The sequence below is a fragment of the Megalops cyprinoides genome, chromosome 11, assembly GCF_013368585.1.
Source record: "Megalops cyprinoides isolate fMegCyp1 chromosome 11, fMegCyp1.pri, whole genome shotgun sequence".
Classification (NCBI taxonomy): Eukaryota; Metazoa; Chordata; class Actinopteri; order Elopiformes; family Megalopidae; genus Megalops; species Megalops cyprinoides.
This window is the reverse complement of record NC_050593.1, coordinates 31375360-31401687: the sequence shown is the minus strand read 5'-3', so window position 1 is coordinate 31401687 and position 26328 is coordinate 31375360. Positions and strand designations below refer to the sequence as shown.

The window sequence follows — 26328 nt, the reverse complement described above, 5'->3', positions numbered from 1 at the left end:
TTCTATATTCACAAACATTAATCTGACTATAATTTATTTGATAGTGTTTCTTTTCTTTTTAACACACTAAAACGGTGTTATGTGTTATTTCTCATCTACAAAGGATGACTTAGTTTTTTTTTATTTTTTAATTATGGACACCTTCAAAATAGCATATCAATCAATTGCAGCTTATTTGCACAAACACATAAACACTAAAAAAGTTTTAATTTCATTCTGAAATAAAACAGTATAGGTCAGTTGATAAAGCAGCATGAAAAATATTGGAGGTTAAAATTCTTACAAAGGTACTATTGTGTGTTTACGTTTAAAATATGACACAGTATCATACATTATAAATTTAAAAGTGAGGTAAACGTTGAACTATCATATTATATGAATGACCGGAGCGTACATCGGAACGTAGTGCCTCTGAGTGAATGTTTCCACAGGAATTTACAGGAAGTTGTTAAGCGGTGCATCAGGGAAACAATTCCTTCTCCCTTCGGTCTCCCTCATGCTCTCAGTGTGAGAGTCAACTGATGAAAATTTTTTATAAATACCTCAGTTGAAGTAGCCGTTTTATATTTGACACTTCTACTGTAATAAGTCTAATCGAATCTGTTGTAACTATGACTAATGAAGAAGTTAAAGGGTAAGATCTGATATTATGCAGTGTCTTTCAAGCTGTTTCTTGCACATGATTGCATCATCGTTATAACGTTGTAGATTGTGGGTAGTTAGCCATGTAGCTGTCAGTGAATCATGTACTATAGTGTGCTTGATTTAGTGATTTGTTTCGCTTTTATTAATATGCATTATTATGCGTTTAGCTAACTATCTAACTAGTCGACAGCTTATTTCATTCAGTGACTGTTGCGTGTCTGTAGTGTGGCTAGCATACTGGATAAATGCTAGCCGACCCAATTGAGTGTTCTGCGTTCGAAAATTAAAATAATCAACTTTCAGCTGAAGCTAACGTTACCTGGTCAGTCATCACATATCTTACTTGATGGGAAACTAGCTGGATAGCTAACTTTGTAAAATATTACGTCAGTGGAGTTTTTCCTCATATTTATGCCTCGGTTTAATAGACTGACAAAATTATGACAAGAAGCTGTCCAGCAAGAGAATGAGACGAGTTTGGGAGCCATCCACCTAGCTTGCTAAATTAATCAAACTGAAAGTTACACTCGCTCGCTAACTAAAGTTAAATACGTGAAACTTTTATAAAATGCTCGTCACGTGTCTTTAATCTCAGGTTAGAGGTACAAATAGTTCAGCGTCGATTTGTAGGTATATTTTGACGTTGCTAGATAGGGTCATCATCTGATTATTATCCAAGACCCGTCTTTGAGTTTTCCCTGTTTCTACTTTTTATCATTGATCATTTAGGTTCATCCATTGGCATTTGCATTTTGTGTTTTGAAGGGAATGCAGAGATTACATAGTTGTAATTTGGCCTAGTTCATTCATCTGAAACTTAAAGTTTGTAGGTTGTCACTTTTTGCCAGCGAGAAAAATCCAAGCTATGCAGTTTAAGCCTCAAGGCCTAGTTGGGAGGAATTTGATACCAGGGTTTCAGTTTCTTTTGAGAGAGCAGCTGCACTCTTTAAAAGCAAAGAGAGGATAATGGAATTAGAAGCAGTGATTTGTTACTGAGAACTAGTCATCCAAAAGGCAGTCTTCCTGAATCATGACCTGGTGTCCAATGGCTTTGTTGGTTTCATCCATGTAGATAACTTTGCCCGATTACATTGTATTTTTTATGTAACAGTGTACGACCCAGTATGGGAATGTCTCTTTTCCCTAAAGACTGGGGGAGAAACAAAGATCAACACACCTCAGGTTACCTTGGGGCAGTTAGAAAAGAATGCCCCCTTAGCACTGGCATTTAATAGCTGGCTACCCCTGAAGTTCAGACATACCACATTTCTGGAATGCCTCTGTTTTGCTTGAAAAGTGTGTTAATCTGACTGTGTTAGATAGTGATCGGTGAAATGGTAGTCCTAGTGAATAGCAGTATGAGCTGTTTTTGGCTGTTAGTGGATTCCACTCAATGTGCTAACTTGCTTCAAGTAAAACCTGGACTGGCTTAAACTACTAGGTATTTGGAGGGCTGTTTCTGTCTCTAGTGCTTGTGAAGAAATCCATGGTTGGCTCTTTAGCTCATGTCATTCTTGCTGTTGTTCGTTTTATTTAATAGTGCAGCCCCCCTTCCCTGTGCCCGGAAGCTCTGGCTCTCTATTCTCGTTATGCTCATGTTATTTCCACCAGAACGGCTGCTGTCAGAATTATGGGTCTCGGCTGCTAGCCGCACATGGACTTGGGACATTCTCCATCCTCCGTTTCACCAGTCCTGTGAACAAGCGAATGGCCTTTGTGCTGCTCCCGACAATGCTCACGCTTGCAAGTACAATTACTGCAAAGTTCACACAAAGGTGCAAAGTTCAGAAGGTTAAATGCGCAGTTGCTTCAGTGATTACAGTCTGAAGTCCGCTGTCTGTTTTATTCATGTCTCTTTGGACCAGAGTGAGGAGACAGACACGAACAACCTTCTGTGTTGCGCTTAAGAGGCCTTGCAAAAAAATCTACACGAAATTACAAACCAGTGAACCTAACACATTACAAACGAGCTACTACATAGTTTGGGGGGTGGGGGGGAATGGAGGAATTGTACTGTATGGCACCACCTCAGGACCTGGCAATGGTTTTGGTTTTAGGAGTCAGTACATTGTTGCCTAGTCTTGAAGGGTGCTATCCTATAAGGTTATAAAGCGCTTACAGTCAATCACGCTATCTGGCTATTTCTTTTAGTGTGCTTCCATTGCTTGTACTAGTAGCTGCTTTTGCACAGACTAAATGCTTTTGCAACGGCTTTATAAATTCTTATCTTCTGAGTGCATCTTGGGCTTGGTCTTTTGATGTTATCTTTCTTATTCTATGGCACACTTACTGCTTCTTTCAGCAGTTCTGCAGGAAACCAAGCCTACAGAAAATTGCTATCTTTACTGTCTTTTTGGCACTTTACAATGGTTATTTTTCATTGGCTGCTGACTACTTAAAAATGGCTGATGACTAAGATTAAAAATGGGTAGGGCTGGTAAGAGCGGATATCATTGGAGCCATTAGCATTTTGTGGTAAATGCTAACATCAGATAATTATGTATCTGTGTGCCTTGCCTGCTTTTGTTCCTGTTTGAGGTTCACAGATGGAGAACATCCTTACACTCCCATGGTGTAGGCTGGCAGTTTTGGCTCATGCTTTGCCTATTGATGTACCTGACCTCGCTACCCCCCCGACAGTGTTTGACACTTTTGAAGAGTGGTCCTAGAATTCATACTCTCCTGTTTGTTTTTTTTTTTTTTGAGTTGTGGCAAAACAATAGGATTAAAGGTGAGGCCAGCTTTATAGCTCACGAAGGGACCGGCGGTCGAGCTTTGGGTGAGGGATGGAGTGAATTTTCCCACGGGTTAAAAAAGCTTCCTACAGGAAGTGTGAGAAATAGACCTGGAAGTTTACTTAGATTTGTGTTTTGTTTTGGGCGACTTCCTGTTTCAGGGCGCAGGAGGAGGAGCAGCAGGCCCAGTCGAAGAAAGCCCTGAAGAAGCAGCAGAAGGAGGTGGAGAAGGCGGCGAAGAAGGCCGAGAAGCAGGCCAAGCTGGTCAGTGCGCCCGCCGCCTGCCCCCTGCCCCGCACAGCTGCTAACATGACGTGGGGGCACCAATGGGGGGAAACACGTCGTGTTTACACGTAAAGGATGGACATTGTTTCAGGATTCCTGTGCTTGTCGGTCTGTTTTTGTCTTCCCAAACAAAGACCCATTTTTGCTGAAAATCAGCAGCATTAACTGTATTGATTTGGGGAAAAGAAAAGTCCGATGTATTGTTTTATATCGGTGGTAGGGCATTTTTTCTGCACTCGAACGGCATGTCAGGATTTGATATAAGTCTGTCTATTCAGTAGGTATATGTAAATCATGTGTGACAAAAATAGGAAATTGCAGTTAACCGACGGCAGGTCCATCCCTTATTTATGGGTGTTCCTGCTCTCTGAATTTATGAATTGGTCTCATATTTCAGCAGGCCTCCGTCATTGTAGTTGTTTTAGAGCACTTTATAATGGAACGTGTCAGCACTCTAAAACAAATGTTACTTTCCTGGCCATCGGTTAACCGCAATATCATACATTTGATCCTGGTCCATTCCAGAGCTGCAGCTGACACCTCAGGCCAATTTATTTCCCGACTGTAATATCTCCCGCTTATGCAGAACGTATTAATTTGCATGTGAAATGAAATTGTCACCTATTTAAATGCCATCTCGTTTTTTTATGCTGCACATAACATTATTGCAGTGCTGTCCACAAGGCTGCTACATTACATACAGAAATTATAATGCCCCACTTGAGCCATTTCCAAGGTAAAACAGGTTTCCATAGGCTCTCTCCATACGAGGCCCCTGCTCTTCAGGGATTTACTATATGCTGTAAAGGTTTAAGAATCAGTGTGAGGCAGAACTTGTGTTTCTGCGGCATTATTTCATAAAAGACATATGAGTGCCTTCATACTGTATGGTTGCTTTAAACTCCTCAGTATGCGTAAATCCTTAATTATTGGAAGAGTACACCATTCGCATATTTGTCCATTTTCACAAATCTCTTGAAATATAGAGGGTTGTTCTGATATGTTTTAAAAAGATAAAAAAACAATTCCATAGAGCAACCTGAAATGTCAGTCACTTTTGAAAATGTGTGCTCTGTAGCTCGCTGGCATGACTGTATGAAAAAATTAAACCCAGGGAAGATGTTTGCTTGGATGTTCCAATCATTTTTAAATCAGCATTTTTAAATCAACCCATTGACATGAACTGAGTGTTCGTGTCTGCGTGTCTGTGTGTATCCGTCTGGGTCTGGGTGTGCGTGTCCAACCACATTCTTTCCCAGGGGATTCATTGTTAAATGCTTAAGGCTTTTTCCAGGTTTGCAGCAGCAGTGGTGTAGACTTGTAGTGAAACAAGGCACTGATTACTATATGAATATGAATACGTCCATAATACATAAATGTAATTTTCTATCAGCTTTCCACATTCCAGAAGTGAAGCTGCATTTTTCTTGGTGGTATTTAAAGCATTGTGACCCAAAGTCAGGCTTTTCACTGCTCTTTTCCCTGTTTGCTTGCAGGCCGCAGAGCAGCAAAGTACTGATGAAGAGGTAAGTGTCCTCTGTTACTGTAGTGGAACAGCCAGGAAGTCACATTTTTTAGCCCAGATTTTGTACAAGATATGCAGATATCTTGATATCGGGTATCTCTCAAATCTGTACTACTTTTGACACAAATGTGTTTATTTGCATTTGCATCTATCTGTTTCGAAGTGTTTCAAGAGAGCCCACGTTTGTGTTAATATAACAAACCTGATGTTTTGTGGATGAACCTGGATTAGACTGCTGTTCTGTGTAAACAACCCCTTGGTACTAGCTTAGCCACACTTCCTTCTAAGGAAGCTTTATTAGGTTGAAGTAACGCAGTATTAATATTCTTCCAAAGGAACACCAGTGTGTACCATTTACATTGTTTGACACAGTGATCTTGAAAAATGTGTAGTAGGCACTCTTTAAACCTCCTTTTGGATTCATTGCAGGATTTTGCCAAGGACCGGTATGGGGTTCCACCGATGGTCCAGTCCCAGCAGAAACTGGGTCAGTACGCCACTTTACCAGGTTCTTGTTACCGAATGTGATGTTTTTCTGGATAAATCCTATGATATTTGAACTGCTTATATTTACCACTTCAGAGGTGGAAGAGGCAGAGATTAAATGACTTGCATGCAAACATGTCACACCCCCCCCCCCCCCCCCCCCCCCCTTTACGTTTTTGGTTTCAAGCACTCCGTAGTGATGCAGCCGAGATAAGCGAGCGTGAGTCTGGTCCTGACGTCCGTCTGTCTGCCCGCTTTGTCCGCTCCAGTGCCTGAGATTAAAGCCCTCCCTCCCTCCCACCCGCCCGACATCTCGGCCGTGAGCAGCGACACACGCGTTTGTGTAGGCGCTGCGCTGCTGAGTCACACAGGTGGCTCTGGCCCATTGCGTCAAATGAGACTGCATTGCCTGGAGCAGCACATACTTCAGTGTAGCCTAACCATTCGCATTCAATGCCCGTGCAACAGTAACCCTAATAATGTGGTTTAACATCGAAATGCTTATCTTCCTCCGCCTCTTCCTCCTGATTTATGCATTTACTGCAAGTTCCCATGATGGGATTTGCTTCATCGTTGCCACGTACAGATGCAGTTCAGTGCTACTGCATTGTACATACTCGCAGCTGACGTGGATTAAAAAGTTACGCTAAAGGTGTTTGATAGTCTGGGCAAACATATATTTCCCTGGTGTGACATTGTAGTGGGTGTGGACCACCCACTATCTTACCAGTAACTTACCAGTGATGAAAGTGTGAACTGGACATCTTTTAAAAGGCAATTGTGTGAAGCATTTTTCAAAAGTTGTAGAGCAGCATTTCCCAACCCTGATTCTATGGTTGGGTAATATGTGCTCGTTAAACAAAACTGTCTCACTCAAGCCAGCTGTGGTTCTGTGTTTGAGCAGTATCCGCCCCTTAAACAAAACTGGCTCAATGACACTAAAGTTGTTGTTCAATTAATTGTTCAAGGCCCTAAAACAGACAGTTGGAACAGCTGCTTAGTCCTAGGTCCATAAGTTGTGTAGCTTTCTGTTGGCGCAAACACCCTTCCATTCACACGTTTAGTTTGTAGAGGATTAACAGTGGAGCCCAGCTTGGTGATGCCAGAGCCAGATCAGTGTTCGCCTAAGCGCTTTATCTCAATTAGCTCACTTAGCTTAATCAAAGATAACTGATTAAAAGCTCAGGTGCAGTAGAATAAAGAAAGTTGAGGTCGCAGGATCCAGGTTGAGAAACACCACTTTAAAGAAAAGAGGGTGATATTTTGTGTTCAGACATGCCTGTTTAATATTTTCTAGTGCCACTAACGTGCGTGTGCATGTGTCTGTCTGTGTGTGCGTCTGGCTGTGTGTGTGTCTGTGTGTCTGTCTGTGTCTGAATCTGTAGTGCAGAGTTGTGGATGTACTTTGACGTGCCATTAAACACATTGTTCTTCCTCTCTGTGAGACAGACAGGACGCTGGTCCGTGTCCAGGACCTGACACCAGAAAAGGCTGGCCAGCCCGTCTGGGTGCGTGCCAGAGTTCACACCAGCCGAGCTAAAGGTGAGCCTCGATAACCTCCTCTATTGACCAGCCTGCATCCTCTTTGCTGGACCAAATGTCCCAGGGCCCCTTTCCGCCAGTCTGAAAGGAGTCCTATCGTGCCCTTCCTACCCCCCCCCCCCCCCTGCAGCCTGCATCCCAGTCTCCCAGAGCTGGAGTTCCTGCTCCGATGTTAAAAAAATTAAACTTTATACCTAGCACTGTAATTACTGTGGCTTTTCAGACGCGGTACATCCTCCGTTTTGCTGTCCTCACGGCATCCTCACGTTATGTGCCCAGCACCTGTCAGCACTTTGAGAAAAAAGCACTCTCCGCATTTGAGAAAAATCAGACTACCTGACACCTCATTTCCACAGCGGGTGAATGAAAAGCGGAGCAGAGCCCTGGGTCAGGTTGCAGGTAACAGCCGGCGGTTTTCTTCTTACAATCGGCCCCTTTCAGCCCGGGCCTGGTCGCCTCGCGTAGCATCCGAAACCGCACACGCGGCACGTACACTGAAGCGCTTGTTTGCGAGGGCTAAAAATACGTTGATGAATATACCATCCGATTATGATGCTGTCACAATGGCCTCCTTCCTGAGCCGACTTCCACCTCGAGAGCTGTTTTTCCTTCAGCGCTATTCATTCATTCAGCCCTGCGACGGAGGATGTCCTTGAGAGGGCCGACACATCCTGATTTACACGCAGATGAAGTCGCCGTTTGCCGTCGCCACGGTCACCCCGAGCCTCTTATTGGCCGGCAGTTTCCACAGATGCGTCTCCAGGTGTCCGGTTTATGGCCTGTGAACAGCACTTAGCCCCCTTTCAGAGTTGCAGCCATGTGCCATCGAGTGGAGACTAACTAGAAGTTTGGTCCTCTGGGAAATCTGCCTTGTAATTTATTTAATTATTATTATTATTATTATTATTATTATTATTATCATCATTAATTAATATTGTATATATATTTGTTTAGATTTATTTGTGTCAAGTCTTAAACGGCTTTTTCAAAGACAGTGCTACAGAGTACTTTGTCTACCAAAAAATGAAAGAGAAGGATTTTTGCCAGCCTGCTAATATAAATGATTTACCTGTGTAATCATGTATTACTGTTGTGTCCATACTGTCAGTTTGGAGAACTTTGCAGCGGTAATCGGTGGCATAGTGGACAAGGAACAGGGCTTGTAAAGGTTTCTGGGTAAACTCCCAGCTGGAGCAATGCTGTTGTACCCTTGGGGAAGGTACTTAACTTCAGTAAATATCCAGCAGTACAAATGGGTGAAATTGTAACATAAATAAGACACTGCGGATAAGAGAGTCTGCTAAATGACAGTACTACAATGTAATGTAATTGCACTGGATGAACTCAGTAGAGACATAAGGTGAGGCATGTGTGTCTCAGGGCTGATTTTAAATGTAAAATTACACTGTAAGTTTAGACTAGATGAAAGCAAACTTGGCGCATTGTTTAGCTGAAGTGAGAGTTGAGGTGTTGTTGAATCATGTTGAAGAATGCTGCTCTGACTCATTTGGAAGTTGAATGCGTGACATTTGAGGGTCTGTGGGTCTTCACTTATTTTGACAGTTGCTTTGGTGTGTACATGTGTGCCTGCCTGCGTCTGTGTGCGTGTGGGTGTCCAGTGATTTGTGTCTGTGTGTGCATTACAATATGAGGTGAGTGTGAGAGTGTGTGTGGGTGTGTGTGTGAGAGCCTATGGGGTGAGTGAGTCAGTGTATGTGTATGTTTATGCGTATGTGTATTTATGTGTGTGTGTGTGTGGTAGCCTATGGGGTGAATTAGTGTATGTGTGTTTATGTGTATCTGTATGTGTGTGGGTGTGTGTGTGTGTTTGCGTGTGCGATTGAGGTGAGTGTGTGTTTGTGTATGAGCCTATGAGTCTTTGGGGTGAGTGAAACGGGGGCAGTCCTAACAGCTGTCCTCTGTTGTTTTAGGAAAGCAGTGCTTCTTGGTCCTGCGTCAGCAGCAGTTTAACGTGCAGGCCCTGGTCGCGGTGGGCGACCGTGCGAGCAAGCAGATGGTCAAGTTTGCCGCCAAGTGAGTAAGCTTCCTGTCCGCCCCGGCCGAACAATGGTGAGAAAAGACAGGTCCTTAGGACTGGGTCCATTTTCACACATTCACAGGGACTCTGCCATTTTTCATTTTCCAGGACAAAAGCTCTGTTTACACCGGAGACTTAGCGCTCCCTGTAATGGAGCTGTTCCTGTTAGCATAACAAACAGCAGATGGGTTAGATAGGGAGAAGTTCTTCAGAGCCACTTTTGTACACATTACAGGGGGATCAAATGAACCTGAAGGCTTCTGGCAAATGAAAGCAGTGTTCCTTTTCACATATCAAATTAATCATGAGCGTTTGTGCAAGAGACTGTTAATGTAGTAATCTTTGTGAAATTTGTATCTCGCTATATAGATGACCTATAATTATGTTCGTTGAACATTTGACTGATTGTATATTGCTAGAATTGTTTTAAGTATCTTCTGAAGTTTGCAAATAGGTTGCATTGTTCTTGTGCAAAAATCACGATGCCTGTTTGAGCCGTATCATTTTTATCTGTCTTTTCATCTCTGTTGATTCAGAGAAAGAAAATGTATATGCAAATGTGGACAGTAAAGGTCAAAGGTTGCTCTGGTCAGCACAGATGAATTCTCAGGCACTTTTGGGATTTTCCCTTGGTGCTAGCCGTTTCGGGGAGGAGGTTGACCTGTTTTCCGAGGGTCAGACGAAACAAAGCTCAAACCGTGTGCTGACAGAGAGGCAAAAGACAGACAGCCCCAGACTCTGCCTTCACTCTTCTGGACCTTTTCATGAGGTCACCCTCAGAATTGCTCAGCATGTCGTAGGCTCTGATTGAATATTTGCTCTGTGAAACAATAATGAAATCTGGAGGATATGAAGCACAGGGATGGGTGATGAATTTAAAATCAAGATAATGACAGGAACCAGACTGACATTGTTCACCTTTGAGGAACTTTACAATCTCCAGACACAGGTGTACTTTTCAATGTCAGCCACGGCCAGAGAAGGTTGTTTTGCAGACATCACGATAGCAGTTCATGTTTGTGTGACCACAAAGACAATAAAAGGACAATTTAGGGAACAGAACGCTGAATTGAGGTCATTTGGTTGATATTGAATTGCATTCAGGGACCTGTTTTTGAAGAAGCTAGAGACCTACTGAATAGATTAGTTCCCTTTTAATGTGCTCACAGAATGTCCAGCAGTTTAAACGGTCTCCTGGGCTGACTGCACACAATGCTCTGTTGGAAACGCCCGCAGAGACCAGCGCGAACCAGAGGTGTGAAAGATTGGCATTCGGGCCACTGTCCGTCATCATTCAAGCTGTCCCAAAGGACCGAGCACTCTGCCAAATCGTGTAGATTTGCCCTGGCTTGTTTGGGTTTGTTTGTGCCTAATGCAATAGAACTCCAAATCGCGTATGTAAGAAGGAATCTACCCTTGCCGCTTGCCAGACAACCATTGAATAGATGCAGCTGAAATTGGCAGTTTTGAAGTGGATGCTATCAGTAAGATTGTGCTTTAAACTGATTTTCTGATGCAAACACTCATCTCTGGAAGGCTCTGGCTGTATCTGTTCGATCTTATTTTGCAGGGCTTTTTTTTTGTACTTTCCTACGGAGAGCCAATTAAAATGTCAGCAGCAAGCCTGGGAGACGAAAATCTGCCCTATTTCTTACATCATTCATTCGCTTGGCAGATGGAGTGTTCTAGTGCGGTGTCCTAGCCTCACACAGGGCTACTACATAGCTAACGTTTCGCATAGTCACCTATCCATTACCTAGGTTTGAGAGTTGTAGCTTCATGTCCTCTGCTCTTTGAAAAGCCGCCTTATACAGAGAATGAAGGGAAAAATGCGCAGGTATAATGTGTTTTGTTTTTCCCTGGCCAGGACCGTTGGGGTGGTTTGTCTCTTATATGCTAATAAGAACACATGCGCTGCAGTTTGCCTGATGGTGAGAGGGATAGCTTTACACAAAAGGAAATCCCCTCACTTGGGTTTCGCAGGTTTCTAATAAGAATAATAACACATATTAGCATGTGTTTATGTGTGCATGCGCGTGAGAAAGTGCTGCGGGTCTGGATATGAGTTGGCGCTTTATTTGCATAGCTGATTCCAGTAAAAGTCTCTCTGAAGCAGGTGAGAAACCCTGCGGTTATTCTCTCTTTAAATCTTGCTGTTGAGGGGTCCCTTGAGGTTCTGACATCTTCACAGCGCTGGTGCTGTGCTCTGTCAGAAGTTGTGAAATAGCAATGGGGGGGTTGAGCCTGGAACCAGAGCCCAGCGGGTTGTATGGAAGACTCTGCTGCATCTGGACACGCTTAGCAGCAACCACCTGTTTCAAGAACATTCTTTCTTACCTGCTCCAGTTTGAGAGCATTAACCTCTCGATTCCAAAGCTGCAGCTAGTGGTGATTTGGAGAGAGAGGGAAAACCAAGGATCTGCGGCCCACTGAGACTTGGTTTTAAAAGTGCTGTTATAGACGTTTGTGTCAGTGTGCTCGTTTCTGCTAACTCGTGTCCAGGTGAATTTGAACACGGTCAGGCTCTTCTAGTGCTGCTTTCGGCAGGGTGTGGTAACAAACTGTTTGACATGTGTAAGCCGTGTTTATGCAACCTTCTCTTATGTCACCAGAGGCCCGACATGCAGCTAAATAGTAGCTAAATAAATCTACTGCAAATGGAAGTGAATTTTTTACCATCCTAAGAAAGGTAGGTTGGAAAATGTAAGCTAAGATTACCTTCTTCAGGTGGTAACTGTACCTCTAGAAAATATAATGGAAACACAGCCTGCTTTTCCATAGTGGCTGTTGCACGGTTAATGAAAACCAGCCAGTGTTCTGCAATTAATTGTTAAGCAATTTTCCAAAGAAAATGTAACGCTGTGTTCAGATGAAAGTCGTAGCACCAATACCTTAGCAAAGTTGTGAAAGCTTATGGTTTGTGTTTGGAAGTATGATTTCTTGATTTAAACAGAAAGAGGAACAATATTTGAGTCATAAAAAAGTCATAAAAATGAGAGGATGAGAAATACCACTGTTGCACCAGGCCTTGACCATATTATGGGAACTGTCTCTGCAGATAGGATTCATGATGCTGTTTCTATGCTATGCTAATTCTCTGGTTGTCTTCTCATGTCCGCCAAGAGAATTGCTGATTGTAAGAGTACCACTTTCATTTCCTTATGCCATATTTAATATATATAATCCACATAATATCAATAAATGCAGACTGAAACGTGTGTTTTCCTCCAGCTGAAGTTCTGTTGAATTGCCTAACATGAGGCTTATGGAAGCACATATTATTCTACCAGATGGAATGTTACTGTCTGAGAAGTAAAAGGTTTTAAATTACAGTAACGCAGCAAAGGAACAGACAGGTGAGGTTTATGTGTCCATAGATAAGCACCTTGGAATGGCAGAAATTGACTTTAACATACTGTCCAATGCTTAGATAGTGATTGAGGGCTACGGGGTAAATCTGTGGTGAGATCTGTATGGTTCTGTCTGTGCCTCTCACTCACTTATGTTATTCATTTGGTTATGGCCATAGATAAAAGCCTTTGTGAAAGTATATCTTTATGGAGATAACCATTTGAGCAACATAAAAATACCCTTACTTGTTATTTCTCCATGATTCTTTGAAACGGGCTCAGCTGAGTAGACGTGTTTTATTTATCTATTTTTGAGTGATAGTTTTTGTGGCTTATTCTGTCGCCCACGGGAACATAGATATCAGCCAGTTATGTATGGTTTATCTTGAAGGGTATTACCGCGTGGGCGCTGGTATAGGCCTCTATGTCAGGCAGACGGCATTGAAATGTTAATATCCACAGGGTCCCTCGTGGCTTTGGGTCAGACCCCTTTGTTGTGGGTTTGTTTGAGTGGTGATGGAATTGACCTCTGGGCCCCCCCCCCCCCCCCTTCCTGTTTCTGCAGCATCACCAAGGAGAGCATTGTGGACGTGGAGGGCGTGGTCAGGAAGGTGGACCAGAAGATTGAGAGCTGCTCCCAGCAGGATGTGGAGCTGCACATTGAGCAGGTGGGCGTGGGCATCACCACCCCTGCACGTTTCCATAGCGACCCCATACGAGAAGGAAGCCAAAGAAGGAATCCAGGAGAAATATACGAAGCACTACATTATATTACATTTAGCAGACGCTTTTATCCAGAGCATTTAGCAGACACTTTTATCCAGAGCGGCTTAAAAAGGTTACAGCTTTTTTACATGTTATTCATTTATGCAGCTGGATATTTACTGAGGCAGTTGTAGGTTAAGTACCTTGCCCAAAGGTACAGTGGCATTGCTCCGGTGGGGAATTGAACCAGCAACCTTTTGGTAACAAGCCCTGCTCCTTACCACTTTGCTATGCTGCCACCCCATTGGAAATTTTATTTGTGTTATACTTTCTCCCCCAGGCTAAACGGCCACAAGAACATGCTTTGAGTGTAAACTGTGCTTACATTGTCCTCTTCGGGAATCCGGGATCAGTTTGGAAGTGAGGTTTTTAAAGCTCTCCCTGGCCGTGTTTCTTTCCCTCCCTCAGATTTTCGTGATCAGCCAGGCGGAGCCCCGCCTCCCTCTGCAGCTGGAGGATGCCGTGCGCCCTGAGGGAGAGGGCGATGAGGTGAGGAGTGGAACCGTCACCGCCCCCCGAGCCCACCCCCTTCCCTGCCAGACACTGTTTCTGTGTCAAGCGCAGCTGTAGGTTTGGTCCCGCTGACCGCCACTCAACACGCTGTGTCCCCTCCCCCTTTTGTCCAGCCCAGCTGTGCGTTTCGTCCCGCTGACTGCCACTCAACACGCTGTGTCCCCTCCCCCTTTTCGTTTTCCCAATATGGCCCCTCCCCTCCCAGGCGTGCACAGCTGTCCCCTAAGCGGCAGCGAGACGCTTCCGGAAAACAAGAGGCTCTCATTTAGGACACACGTGTTTGGCCTTTACAAGTACACACACTGGTGGAGCTCCTGCTTCATCCTAAAAAAAAAAAAAAACGTATTTGTTAGTATTGCTGTGACTCTCATCAGCATGTCCAAGACTGCAATTTTCCCAGCGTCCTGCTGGGACTTTTCATTTCAGTCTTCTTGTGCAGTGAACTGGTGTTGGTTGCAGTTGTAGCCCAGGTGTTTTCTGTGGGGAATCGTCCTGGCTGTGTGTCTCAACGGCAGCACCTGCCACTGCCATGCGTGTGTGTGTGTGTGTTTCTGTATGTGTGTGTGTGTGTGTGTGTGTGTGTGTGTGTTTCTGTATGTGTTTCTGTGTGTGTGTGTGTGTTTCTGTGTGTGTGAACCAGGATGTGATGCTCCCTCGCACATGGGTTGTTTTTGTCCATCTGTGACCACCAGGTGTCAAAGGGGAATATTCCCACGACTGTTTCACATTATTTCCATGTCCAGCACTCCAGGGTTATACTGTATATATCGTATGTAAGGCCAGTAATTTCCATGCTTCCTTTGTGAGCAGGATGTTTTCAGTACTTCTGTGTGTGGTAACTCGATGGATTTGAACGAAAGAAGGACATGATTTGTTTGGGGGTAGAAATAGCTTCTATTAACTATTCAAAGAAATCATCCTGTCCTACAAATTTGCAGTTACTATTCTGATTGGTAGACATAGATATGAAGACTATTTGTTTGTTTTCTCCCCAGAAGTGGCCAATTCAGTAACAGAGATGTAATAAACTACTTAGGATTTGCTGGACTCTTAAGATATTTTGGCGTTAGTCACAGGTTACTTAGACTGTCCTTTTTCAATTGGCACAGGAAGGAAGAGCCACTGTTAATCAGGACACCAAGCTGGACAACAGAGTGATAGATCTCAGGGTAAGTGTGTTCTGTTATTTACACCCCCCCTAGGGCCATATGGTGAGTATATTACGTTATTTATTTGCTCGTTGATTTACATAGCTGATGTTTGTATGCAGTTTCCATTTGTTCAGACAGATAAATGAACAAAGAAAGCTTGTCTTCGCTGCCCGGCTCAAAGGGCACAGTATTACTATCCTACTCAGGATTTGAACCCGAGGCCATCTGGCCACCTGCCCTGGCATCAGTAAAGCTTGTTCTGTGGCACAGCGTTCGTGTTCCCACGTTGCCATTGAGAGACTTCTCAGCACTTGAGAGAATTTCCCAGCACACAAAAGCATTACAGAATGTGAGATGATCAGGTGGTAACGCCATGGTCCAGTGTGTTTGTTTACCGTTTGAAACATTTCAGTCTCATTCGATCGTTACCACTCAGTGTCATCCGGGGTCACAGAGAAATACCACTGATACTCCACGGCATTATTTGGAGTCACGGAGAGCTACCGATGTGTTAGTAGTGTGTTTGTATCTGTATGTGCCAAGGAGCCAGTGAGGTTTGAAGGTGGTGTGTGTGTGAGTGTGGTTTAAGAGCGTGGTGTGTGATGTGCTAATTAGCGCCTTAACAGAAACACAACACGCTCGCTGCCGTTCCTCTCTCTCTCTCTCTCTCTCTCTATCCCGCCTTTGTCGGGACACCTGTTTCCAAACAATGTCTCCCTTTTAGCCGCCACTATTCAGGAGGCGAGTTCTGTCGTGCTGCGCTTCGACGATCGGCGAACCCGAAAACAGGTTTTCACAGGCACGGGGTACCTCTCCACAATACACGGATTCACTGGCCAATTATGAAAATGGGTGTTTTTGCCTTTCTCTTGCAACAGACATAATTTGGTCCAAAGGCAGGAGTGATATTGTCATTGTCTTCAAGCTCAACAGTTTAGAGGTAGTTCTGGTGTAGGTACGGCCGGGGGGCTTTGTCTCGCGGTTATGCTGACTGTTGTTGCTTGGCATGTGAGATGGGAGAGATGTCAGAATGCAGCGCTGGAGCGGCTCTGAGATTTCATTGATCGCCAAGGTGGTCGACTGTTAAAGGTCATGTGTCAGAGGGCCGGTTCAAAGACCCACACAGACAGCGAGGTGCTGCCTCCAGGTCCCTGCGAGGCGGCGTTGATATTTTTGCCACGATTAAAAGGGGAATCTGATTGCCGTATCTAACGCCGATATCTGATGGCGGGTTTGTGTTCTTGCGTCACGCCGCTGGGATTGAGTTGCAAAGAAAGCAGGGATCTCTGTGGAGCCACAGTGTCTGCAGGTTGCCGCATTGCTTGGGGGAGCTGTGATGCAAGCAGGAGGTTGCAATACACGGCAGAGTTCACTCCCTTGCTCACCCCCTCCCCTCTTGTGAGGGGAAAAGAAAAAAAAAACAATGGAGAAAACAGCCCAGTCAAGATGACAGCTGTACTTGTCAAAGGAGAGAGCAGTGAGTCAGTTCAGGCTGGAGACTGAAGGAGAAACATGTTTTCTTATTAATTCTTTGGTTTTTTTGCACGACTTGATATTATTGTGATTTTTTTTTTCCATTGATAGAAAGTTCCTTTGTCAGTGGTTTTGGACCTGCAGTGCATTAAATGTACTTTTCTATGAGGTGTGTTGCCACTTGCATGGAAACTTAGAAAATCCATAAAAACTCCTACGCAAAGGCTGTCACTGTTACGCTGTATCTTCAGTCGGAAGTCTTGTCCTGTAGCCTTAATGTTTAAATGCTGGTACGCTGTATGGGTTTAATGGCTTTGGAAAGCAAGGACACCAGATGTAGGCTGTTCTTGTGTTTGCATTTCTCCTTGTTATTTGAGAGAAAAACTCTGGCAAAATCACTCTTGTGCGGCCACAGGCTTTGGAGATGTCCCCTCACCTACAAGTCACTTCACATCAAAGACCAGCCACTGGGCCCCTGCTTTTTTTCCCCCACCCGGTTCCTTCAACATGCCGTGATGCTCCCACCCATGCCCTGGATGTGCCATCTGACTGCAAGAGTAGATGAGTGGTCTCCCGTCCGTAGGAGGACGTCGGTACTCACAGGGCTGGTTCACGAGTAGGGCTGGGTGTGTCTGTCTCCTGACTCAGCTGTGAGTCCCGGCAGGGCTGAGTCACGCTTACGTGCTCTGCAGCTGGCCAATCTCCATCCGCGCTTAAGTGCCTGTTTGTTAACGTTCTCCTCTATGAAGACCCAATAAACCGACTTTGAACTGCTACTTTGAATTTTTGAATGTAAATTACAGGAAAAAAAATACAATTAAAGTTCAGAGAAAATGACAGATTAATTAATCCATTGAAGAAAAAAAATCAGGCATTTGAACCCTGCTTCGTTTAGTTATCACATGTTCTTTGCCAGAAGGATTGTTTTATACTTTTTCATCTTTGGTTTGCTTATGTTGGGCTTTGAGTGAAGACATTAAAGCATTGTATTATTGCATTACATAAATGGATTCGTGCGATATGTCCATTTTCAGATTAGACTAATGACTCCTTCTTATCCCAAATCTTGTGCCAACATAAAAGGTGAGAATAAGCACTTTGCTAAATATTATGAAATTCATGCTTCTCAGCTCGAAGAACAGACGCGTCTAGACTGCAGTAGTAATTATCGTGTCAGATGATACTGCTGCCTGTGTTACTCTGTTGAGTTGAGTAATAAGTGTGGTAACATTGTGGGTGATGTACCTTGTTTCACAGACAACAACCAGCCAGGCCATCTTCCGTCTGCAGTCCGGAGTGTGCCAGCTCTTCAGAGACACTCTCACCAACAAGGGCTTTGTGGAGATCCAGACTCCCAAGATCATCTCCGGTAGCTACCTCAGTCATGGGCTTGTGATTCGGACTGTAATCCACTGCGTGTTTTCTTGCAAGGGTTTATGTCTTCATTTAGCATTCAAGCAAACATTACCTGCTATGTAAAGGCAGAGGTAGGCATCAACAGTTTAAAAAAAAAAAAAAACAAATCCTGACAAGACTAAGCCTTGATCTTCATGTGGATTGAAGTATACACCTTTTTGGCAATACTTAATTGCTGGAAGTGTTGAACCATTCAGTATTTTGCCAGCAAACTGAACTCCTGCCTCCTTGAGACTCAAACTTACCTTTGGCTGCAGGTTGTAGCCGTAGCGTTGTTCACTGGTTTATCATTTACATTTATTCATTTGGCAGATGCTTTTATCCAAAGCGACTTACATAGGTTACAGTTCTTTACAATGTTATCCATTTATACAGCTGGATATTTCCTGAGGCAACTGTGGGTTAAGTACCTTGCCCAAGGGTACAGCAGCAGTGTCCCAGCGGGGATCGAACCGGCAACCTTTCGGTTACGAGTCCTGCTCCTTAACCACTATGCTACACCCCTCCCCACCCGACCCGCCTCGCCTCACTCTTGGAGGCTCCATTCAAGCTGCATCAGGGCATGTGGGCATGTGGAGCTGAGATTGAAACGAAGAGTGAAATTTAGATAAAATGAATGATGCCCACAGCACTGCTCTGAAGGATATTTCTGTGCTGCTGCTCCACACATTCTTGCTTTTGCGCCTAGCTGTTTTCCCTGAATGATGTTTCTCCTGTAGCTGCCAGCGAAGGGGGAGCCAACGTCTTCACCGTCTCCTACTTCAAAACCAGCGCCTACCTGGCCCAGTCCCCACAACTGTACAAGCAGATGTGCATCTGTGCCGACTTTGACAAGGTGTTCTGTGTGGGTCCAGGTGAGAGCCCACCCCAAACACCATAACCCCTTGCCAAGGGGGGTAAGCTCCCAGCCAAATGGCATCTCCTCTAATTGAGTGGTTCCAACACATTTTGAGAACACATGATAAATAGAAAAAATGCAGAGACCAAAGAGAAAATGTCACTGAGGCTGCTTGTAGTTGTTGAAAACACACAGATGTTCACAAATCCCCCGCACTTTACAATAGGAAAAATCCCTGTAACTGCTGAACTGGAGAGGAAGTTTCTTAGAATGGCTCATTACTGCCCTCTTTTGATCAGTTCATCACGAAACTGGCGTGAAATTTCAGTATTAAGATGTGACAGGTCTCTCCCAAACTGCAAATTCCACTTTTTTTTTCAGGTTCATTCAGGCAAATTAGTGTTAATGCAGAGCACTGCTTCTTCTCCTAGTGAGACTGGATATCCTTTCTTTCAGTGTTCAGAGCAGAAGACTCCAACACACACCGGCACCTGACAGAGTTCGTGGGCCTGGATATTGAGATGGCTTTCAATTACCACTACCACGAGGTGATTGAGTCCATCACTGACACCATGGTCCAGATCTTCAAAGGACTGAGAGACAGGTAATATTTACTAAAGCCTGACTTCAGATGCTCTCAATGTGGACGGAATCTTAATAAATATGAATTAATGTTTTGGGTTCATTCAGTCCATGTTATTCCGTGCTGTCTGATATGAGGGTACTGTGTTTATATATAGTAGGATCAGTCTGTAAAAGTGGGTGTGTGACTCGCTCTGTGGTGTTTCTTTTGCATCAGTGAGTGAGTGAGAAAAGTGTATGATATGGAATTATATGGTTCTACTGCCACCCTCTGGTGAGAAAAGGTCACTGTCTGTTTAGAGGGTAACAATATTGATAACATGCTTTAGCAATGGGAAACTGTGTAACGTTGTGTGACTCCTTCACTGTAGAGTAAGACTGTCTGCAGTTTCCGCACTGTGGATTGTCAGTCGACACTGTCCCAAGTGTGGGTGTCAGTCAAATCATACTGTTGTTGATACAAGGCCTTTTTTCCAACAAATACCCACAGGGAGCACTTAACACCTTACAACGTAGCAAAATAAGCCTAAACCCTCGTAACTGTAACAGAGTTGCATTCGGTTTCCTGAGTGCAGTCACGCACGTTTTGTGACGGTCTAAAAATCATTGTATCCGTGTGTCCGCCGTTTCATGCGGGGCCAGGTTCCAGACGGAGATCCAGACAGTGAATAAGCAGTACCCCAGCGAGCCCTTCAAGTTCCTGGAGCCCACGTTGCGTCTGGAGTACCGCGAGGCCGTGGCCATGCTGAGGGAGGCGGGGGTGGAGATGGGCGACGAGGAGGACCTCAGGTGAGACAGGACCACGCCTCCCTGTCACACCGACGCCGTTACTGCGCATATATTACATTACATTACATTACTGTCATTTAGCAGACACGCTTATGAAGAGTGGTTTAGACAGGTTAGAGTTTTAAGCAGCCTTTAATAAGGCTTACTATTGCTGCACGCTTCCTCGTAAAAAAGAAGCTTTGACATAATTGTCATTTACCAGATGCTCTTATGAAGAGCGACTTAGACAGGTTATAGTTTTACATGTTGTCCATTTATACAGCTGGATCTTTAGTGAGGCAATTCTTGGTTAACTACCTTGCCCAAGGGGACAGCAGCAGTGCCCCGGTGGGGAATCGAACCAGCAACCTTTTCATAATGCGCCCTGCTCCTTACCACTATGCTACACTGCTGCCATATTCTTGTTCTGACCTTTTAAAGCAACCATGGTGTGAGGTGGAGTACATCCATAGTATGCTATGCATCTAACTTGGGTCATTTAAGTGATATGATGTCGTCTTTCTTTTAATGCAGCACTCCCAGTGAAAAGCTCCTTGGTCGTCTTGTCAAAGAAAAGGTAAAAAGAAGAGGACAACTTAATTTGTTGATCGATTACATTTTTTTACTGATTTTAAAATGTATTTTAGTTATGTTTTTAACTTTATAAAAAAGGTAAATAGATCCTTCTTCAAACACTGTACAGTGGTGACTAAAGTCTAATTCTGTATGTTTTGTTCCTCCCTTTCAAAACTAAATTTTGTTGTTCATTCTCACATACCATGCCAGTAAGGATCAATATAAACACGAATATTGTAATTATTCCTCCTTTTTGTGTGCTGTATAGCAAATTCTGATTTACATAATGTAACAGTGGGGTACATTTTAATTGGATCTCATAGTTCTGTGCTGTACAGTGACTGTGCTCACACTGTCAGTCACATTGCTGTTTAACTGACAGTGCAGTGTGCTGTAAGACCTGATTCATTTAAGCCTGTTATAACAGGACTCGGCAGCCTTTAAGGCCAGTAAGCATGGTTTGTATCTTTAAAGGTCTGTAAATGTGCTCTGCCTTCTTCCTGTGCAGTATGACACTGACTTCTATGTGCTGGACAAGTACCCGCTGGCGGTGAGGCCCTTCTACACCATGCCTGACCCCAACAACCCTGTGAGTGCGACCCCCATATGCCTGTCCCTCCTCTGTCACATGACCGCACACCCCTGTCACATGACACAGCTTCTCTGACGGCCTTCCGCCCCTTCCAGAAATACTCCAACTCTTACGACATGTTCATGAGAGGAGAGGAGATCCTGTCTGGCGCTCAGAGAGTCCACGACGCCCAGCTGCTGACGGAGAGAGCCTTGCACCACAGCATCGGTAACTATGGATACACAGCGGCTCGATCAGCTGCCTGGGGTGTGAAAATAACTGTGTGTTGAAGTGAAGTTGGCACGGTGCTTTTCATCTGGACAGATCTGATAAGATCCCCTGCATCATTACATAGTATTGGATTACATTGCACTACATTATTGGCATTTAGCAGAAGCTCTTATCCAGAACGACTTACGTTGGTTACAGTTTTTTTTCTTACCATGTTATCCATTTTTACAGTTACTATATATTATTTACTGAGGCAATTGTGTGTTAGGTACCTTGCCCAAGGGTACAGCAGCAGTGCCCCAGCAGGGAATAGAACCGGCAGCCTTTCGGTTACGACTCCTGCTCCTTAACCACTGTGCTACACTGCTGTGCCACAAAGGTGGCACAAGACTTAAAAAAATGAAATTGTACGTAATTAAATGTTGGGGAATAATGCTGAAGATAGGGAATGTGTGTAACCCCTCTGTTTCCCGTAGACCTAGAGAAGATCAAGGCTTACATCGACTCCTTCCGCTACGGAGCTCCCCCTCATGCTGGTGGAGGCATCGGTAAGGCCCCTGTCCTTGTAGTTCATATTAACAACAGGGACATCAGGGTAGCAGGTACAATACACAATATATACAGTAACAGTCAAAAGTTTGGACCCACCTGATTAAGAAAAGGGGAAACATGCAATTGAAGACATTTTGATCTAAAGACTTATGCTTAAATGTTTCTTAGACAAATCTAAATAGTGAAGTTGATGCCTGTTTGTCAAGTTTTTGGCTACTTTGAAGAATCTAAAATATAAGATAATTTTGATTCGTTTGGTCTTTTTTTTTGGTCACTGCGTAATTCCATTTGCGTTTCATTTCTTTTGACTGGTACTGTGTAGGAAAGAAAATACATGAGAATTACTTACTGAAAGTTAGCTCGGATGTGAAAACTCCCTTTATGTTTTCAAAGCTGTTGTCCCTTTGAGAATGGCAACTCCTGCAGTTTCAGTATCATTTTGAAGGCCGTCTTGCTCACCCCTGTGACCTCATGGTGAAACATTGAGAAGTCGGGTTGAGTTCAGAGCACCGCTTGTGTCTGAGAGGGCAGGTGTGACGATGGGAGGCTTCTCTCTCTTTCTCTCCCACAGGACTGGAGCGAGTTACCATGCTGTATCTGGGGCTTCATAACGTTCGCCAAACGTCCATGTTCCCTCGCGACCCCAAACGCCTGACCCCCTGAGCACCCCCCCCCCCAAGAGTCTCACCAGGACGGGACAGCTGACAGACGCTGCCTGGAAAATCATGGTCACTCTCAAAAAAACCAACATTCAGTTGAGACAGCCCAAGTGCCACAACCATTCACAACAATTAATCCGTCTAATCTTTATAGGTCTTATACAGATCGTAGCAGTCAGTCTGTAGGAAGTTGATACGAGAAGTAATATATTAATGAAGGCTTACAATTAACAAATTCTGTAACAGTGGAAATGAAACTCAAAACTAAGAAGGGCCATATTGCGTTGTGATGCAAACCTGTGAGTTAATGAACGTTTGTTGATTGTAACTAACACGTTCACCTGTTTTTCATCCACTTGGTTACTTGTATCACACTACAGGAATTGTACTAATGACACCTTAGCAATAGGTATAAATATTTTTTAATGATTTGGAAAAAAAAACTTTAAGGGAATAAAGGTATTTCAGACTCGGCTGCCTGTTTCTGTGTATTTATTATATTATTACTGTAATAAGCAGTTGTCAAGTACCCATTATTCTTGAATTTAGGCATCCAAAAACTATTTGAGCAATTATGTTACTTTCATACTTAACATGCTTTTGTGAGAATGAGTTACTGGCACTTGTAACAAACCACTGCATTATAATTGACCAAAGACTAACTGGGTATATGGAGCTTTACTTACATGCATTTGGTATGCTATATTATATTTGGGATGCTGGAGTCCTTAAGTCATACATATAGCTTTGTATTCACATGTAAATCTAGGCACACTTGTTCATGTGTGGTTAGTGGTGTCATGTTTGTACCTTTTTTTTCACACTGCTTTATTAGATGCACTGTGTAAGTTACTCTGCATGATAGTTCCTGCTAAATGACAGTGTAGTAATGTATGCGACTGACAACTGAAACTCACAGCTGTACCAAAAGACCTTTTCCTGGCAAATGATTTAAATCTTCATGCTTCTGCCAACTGACAAATGACAATGTGGCAAACATCATTTGTCAGTCAGCTGCCTTTGGACTGCAAGACTTAGATTATGAGAACTGGCCCAAGCACAGCTGACTGACAGCTTGTTCTCGTTACTCATTACAAACGGACACCTTTATATCTTCCCACTTAGTCAGAAGCCAGCTGTAGAGATTGAAACGAAGTTTCAGTTAGATTTGAATGTCAGTTTTTAGTGGTGAGGAAGAGGGACGATTTCCCTGAGTGGAACCTTCTGTCATATTTAAAGTGTCTATTTTGCGCACCCCCTCTGCAGCCTGGCTTTCTGTCCAGGTCACGCGTTTCTGCATCAGACGGCTGACCCCGCTGGAAATGGGGTTCAGCTCTGAGCCCCCCCCCCATGCTGTGACAACCATACCAGGGCCTCAGCCACCCCACCAATTCCAGCAGGGCATGTGTGTTAGCAAAACGAAAATGAATCTTGCATCACAAAGCCGTACCTGGACACAAAGCGCCAACGACTGTCATACAGCGTGTGTGTATTTTTAAACCCGTTTTGAAAATGTGCTTTAATGGCACTTTTGGCTGTTTAAATTTTTTTTTTTTTTTTTTTAATATTTCATCTTTGTGAGGCTGGTTGCATCATTTCCCCAGCGGATCAGCACGTTGTCAGTGCTGCCGAAGCACTTAATGGATTTAATAATTAGGTCTGTCACCAGGTGTGAGCTGTGAACAGGTGCAATGATTACCAAGTGGGCAGAGAAACCACAGGGAAGTGGAGGAAGCTCCTGTGACTGAACCAGAGAAAAAGACTGGTGCAGCACGTTGCCTTTCTCTGGAGAAAGTCTAGGAGCTACATGAATCACACACCCATCCACGTGAGCATATTCCATCAACACTGCAGACGGCAAGAATCTACAACATATATTTCCCATCCACTCACTGTTCCTCCTCGCTCATCCAGAGCTGTTCATTGCAGTAGTTAGTAAGTAATTCCTAAAGATGAGAAAGGGGAGAGGCTGAGAACGACATGCTCAACTGACCAGATGGTCTTTATGAGCAAACTTGAATGTGCAGTAGTTTCAAATCAGTTACTGCGCAGGGCTAGATCAGGCAGTTTACCCAACTGCTGCCTGTATTCTGATTTATATAACAGAAGCTATCTGAACGCAACATAGCATTGTGCATGAAAGTGACATCAAAGATGCTTTCGTGTGGTTTGGTATAGAGTTGAGTAAACCCTTTTAAAATTCAGTGACAAAATGTGGTTTTCAGTGGAGTACCATGTTTACCGAGATACCTAGCTGTATTTCCGCAAATAATAAGTAATCTCTGCATTTCTACTGGTTTCTATAACTATGAGTCCTGTAACTGGAGTAAGAAATAATTCATTCTGTGTACGTTGATTTCTAAGGGGAACAAAATGTAGCCAGGTTATAAATCTGAATTTCAGTCTTCATTTCACTCTTAAATTGCAATGATGAATCTGGCCTGAAGAAAAGTCTCGTAATAAACTGATACCTGAAGGATATGGAAACCTGAAATTGATTTGGAGGAAGAACTAATTAAAAAGAAGACAACAATTGGAAAAAGTCATCCACAGACTTGTTCATTTCTTGAGTGAACATGCCGTTTCCATTACTCCTCATTGCTGTACCGTTCTGATTCAGTTGGTTTTGTAATTGGCTGGCAATTGTGGCCTAATGGAATAATTACTCTGTTTCAGGGCCACATTCTGACTAAACTGACACAAGGTGAATTGAAGGGCTCCTCAGCGACAATCACAGTTAGAAGGCGTGGTGATAACCGTGAGCAGGAACACCACCCTTGAAGATTAGGGCATTGGTGCCCTATGCCCTCTGGACTGAGGGCAGCAAAATAGGGGGAAAACCTCAATTACAAGTACCATTTTTAATCCATGTTGGTATTCCAGAGCCACAAGATACAGATGTTCCTTGGTGATTATTTTACGTTTATGGTTAAGTTATGCTTTGAAATGCAGTCTGGCTTCATTTAAAGTGATTGAAAAAAAATTACAACTTGTTTCACTTTGTGATGTCTGAAAAAGCAAGAGGAATAAATTAATATGTAGTTTTTTACTGACCATCTATAGCAAAAGGTAAAACACTGTTTTCACAGAGATGTATAAAGAAATTGTACAAAAAATAGTATAGTACCACTTCATACAGTATAGTTCAAGTAACATTTCATACATTAAGTCATGTGAGGGAAAGCTACAACTGATTTTTCTGAGACCTCACTGGAATGCTAAAGGTAAATTAATCTTACAAATTTACAGTCATCTGGGCATTAAACATTTCATTCTATGGATGACAAAACATGACTTTATAAAAGGAATATAGTATTAACATGAAGAAATCAGTGAACAGACAATATGATTCCACATTCAAGCTCTACAATCTGGCAAAATATTTTAAGCATTAATACTCACATTTATAAGAAATTAAATTTTCAGAATAAAATACATTCAAATAGCAATTCAAACAGTGATCCAGCAAAGCAAATAAGAAGAGAAAGGGGTTGGCAAAGCAAGTTGGGTAAAGTATTAGAGAGGCACAGGAGAGAGCAGGAGAAGGGTACATGCACTGCCAAGGCACTGAATATCCCTCTCAGCACTGTGAAATCCATCACTGAATGGTGCAAGATGATCATACCA

At 43.5% G+C, this 26328-nt stretch overlaps 1 protein-coding gene across 1 annotated transcript; it reads left to right on the top strand.

Annotated features, from left to right (window-relative positions):
• Positions 1-461: 461 nt before the first annotated feature.
• Positions 462-23132, top strand: dars1 (aspartyl-tRNA synthetase 1). The gene is made up of 18 exons (XM_036540563.1): positions 462-634; positions 3542-3644; positions 5162-5191; positions 5620-5677; positions 7126-7218; positions 9150-9252; positions 13172-13274; positions 13780-13860; positions 14994-15053; positions 17766-17877; positions 18644-18778; positions 19219-19366; positions 19987-20133; positions 20647-20689; positions 21197-21277; positions 21376-21487; positions 21967-22038; positions 22614-23132. The coding sequence occupies exons 1-18, from the start codon at positions 612-614 to the stop codon at positions 22703-22705; spliced, it is 1596 nt and encodes a 531-aa protein (XP_036396456.1). The 5' UTR covers positions 462-611; the 3' UTR covers positions 22706-23132.
• Positions 23133-26328: the final 3196 nt, after the last annotated feature.

Excerpts from the sequence above, each read along its gene's own strand:
- dars1 (XM_036540563.1), top strand. The coding sequence starts at position 612 with ATGACTAATGAAGAAGTTAAAGG. Across the intron at positions 5,192-5,619 it reads AGCAAAGTACTGATGAAGAG|GATTTTGCCAAGGACCGGTA; the intron begins GTAAGTGTCCTC and ends GATTCATTGCAG. Across the intron at positions 19,367-19,986 it reads TTCAAAGGACTGAGAGACAG|GTTCCAGACGGAGATCCAGA; the intron begins GTAATATTTACT and ends ATGCGGGGCCAG.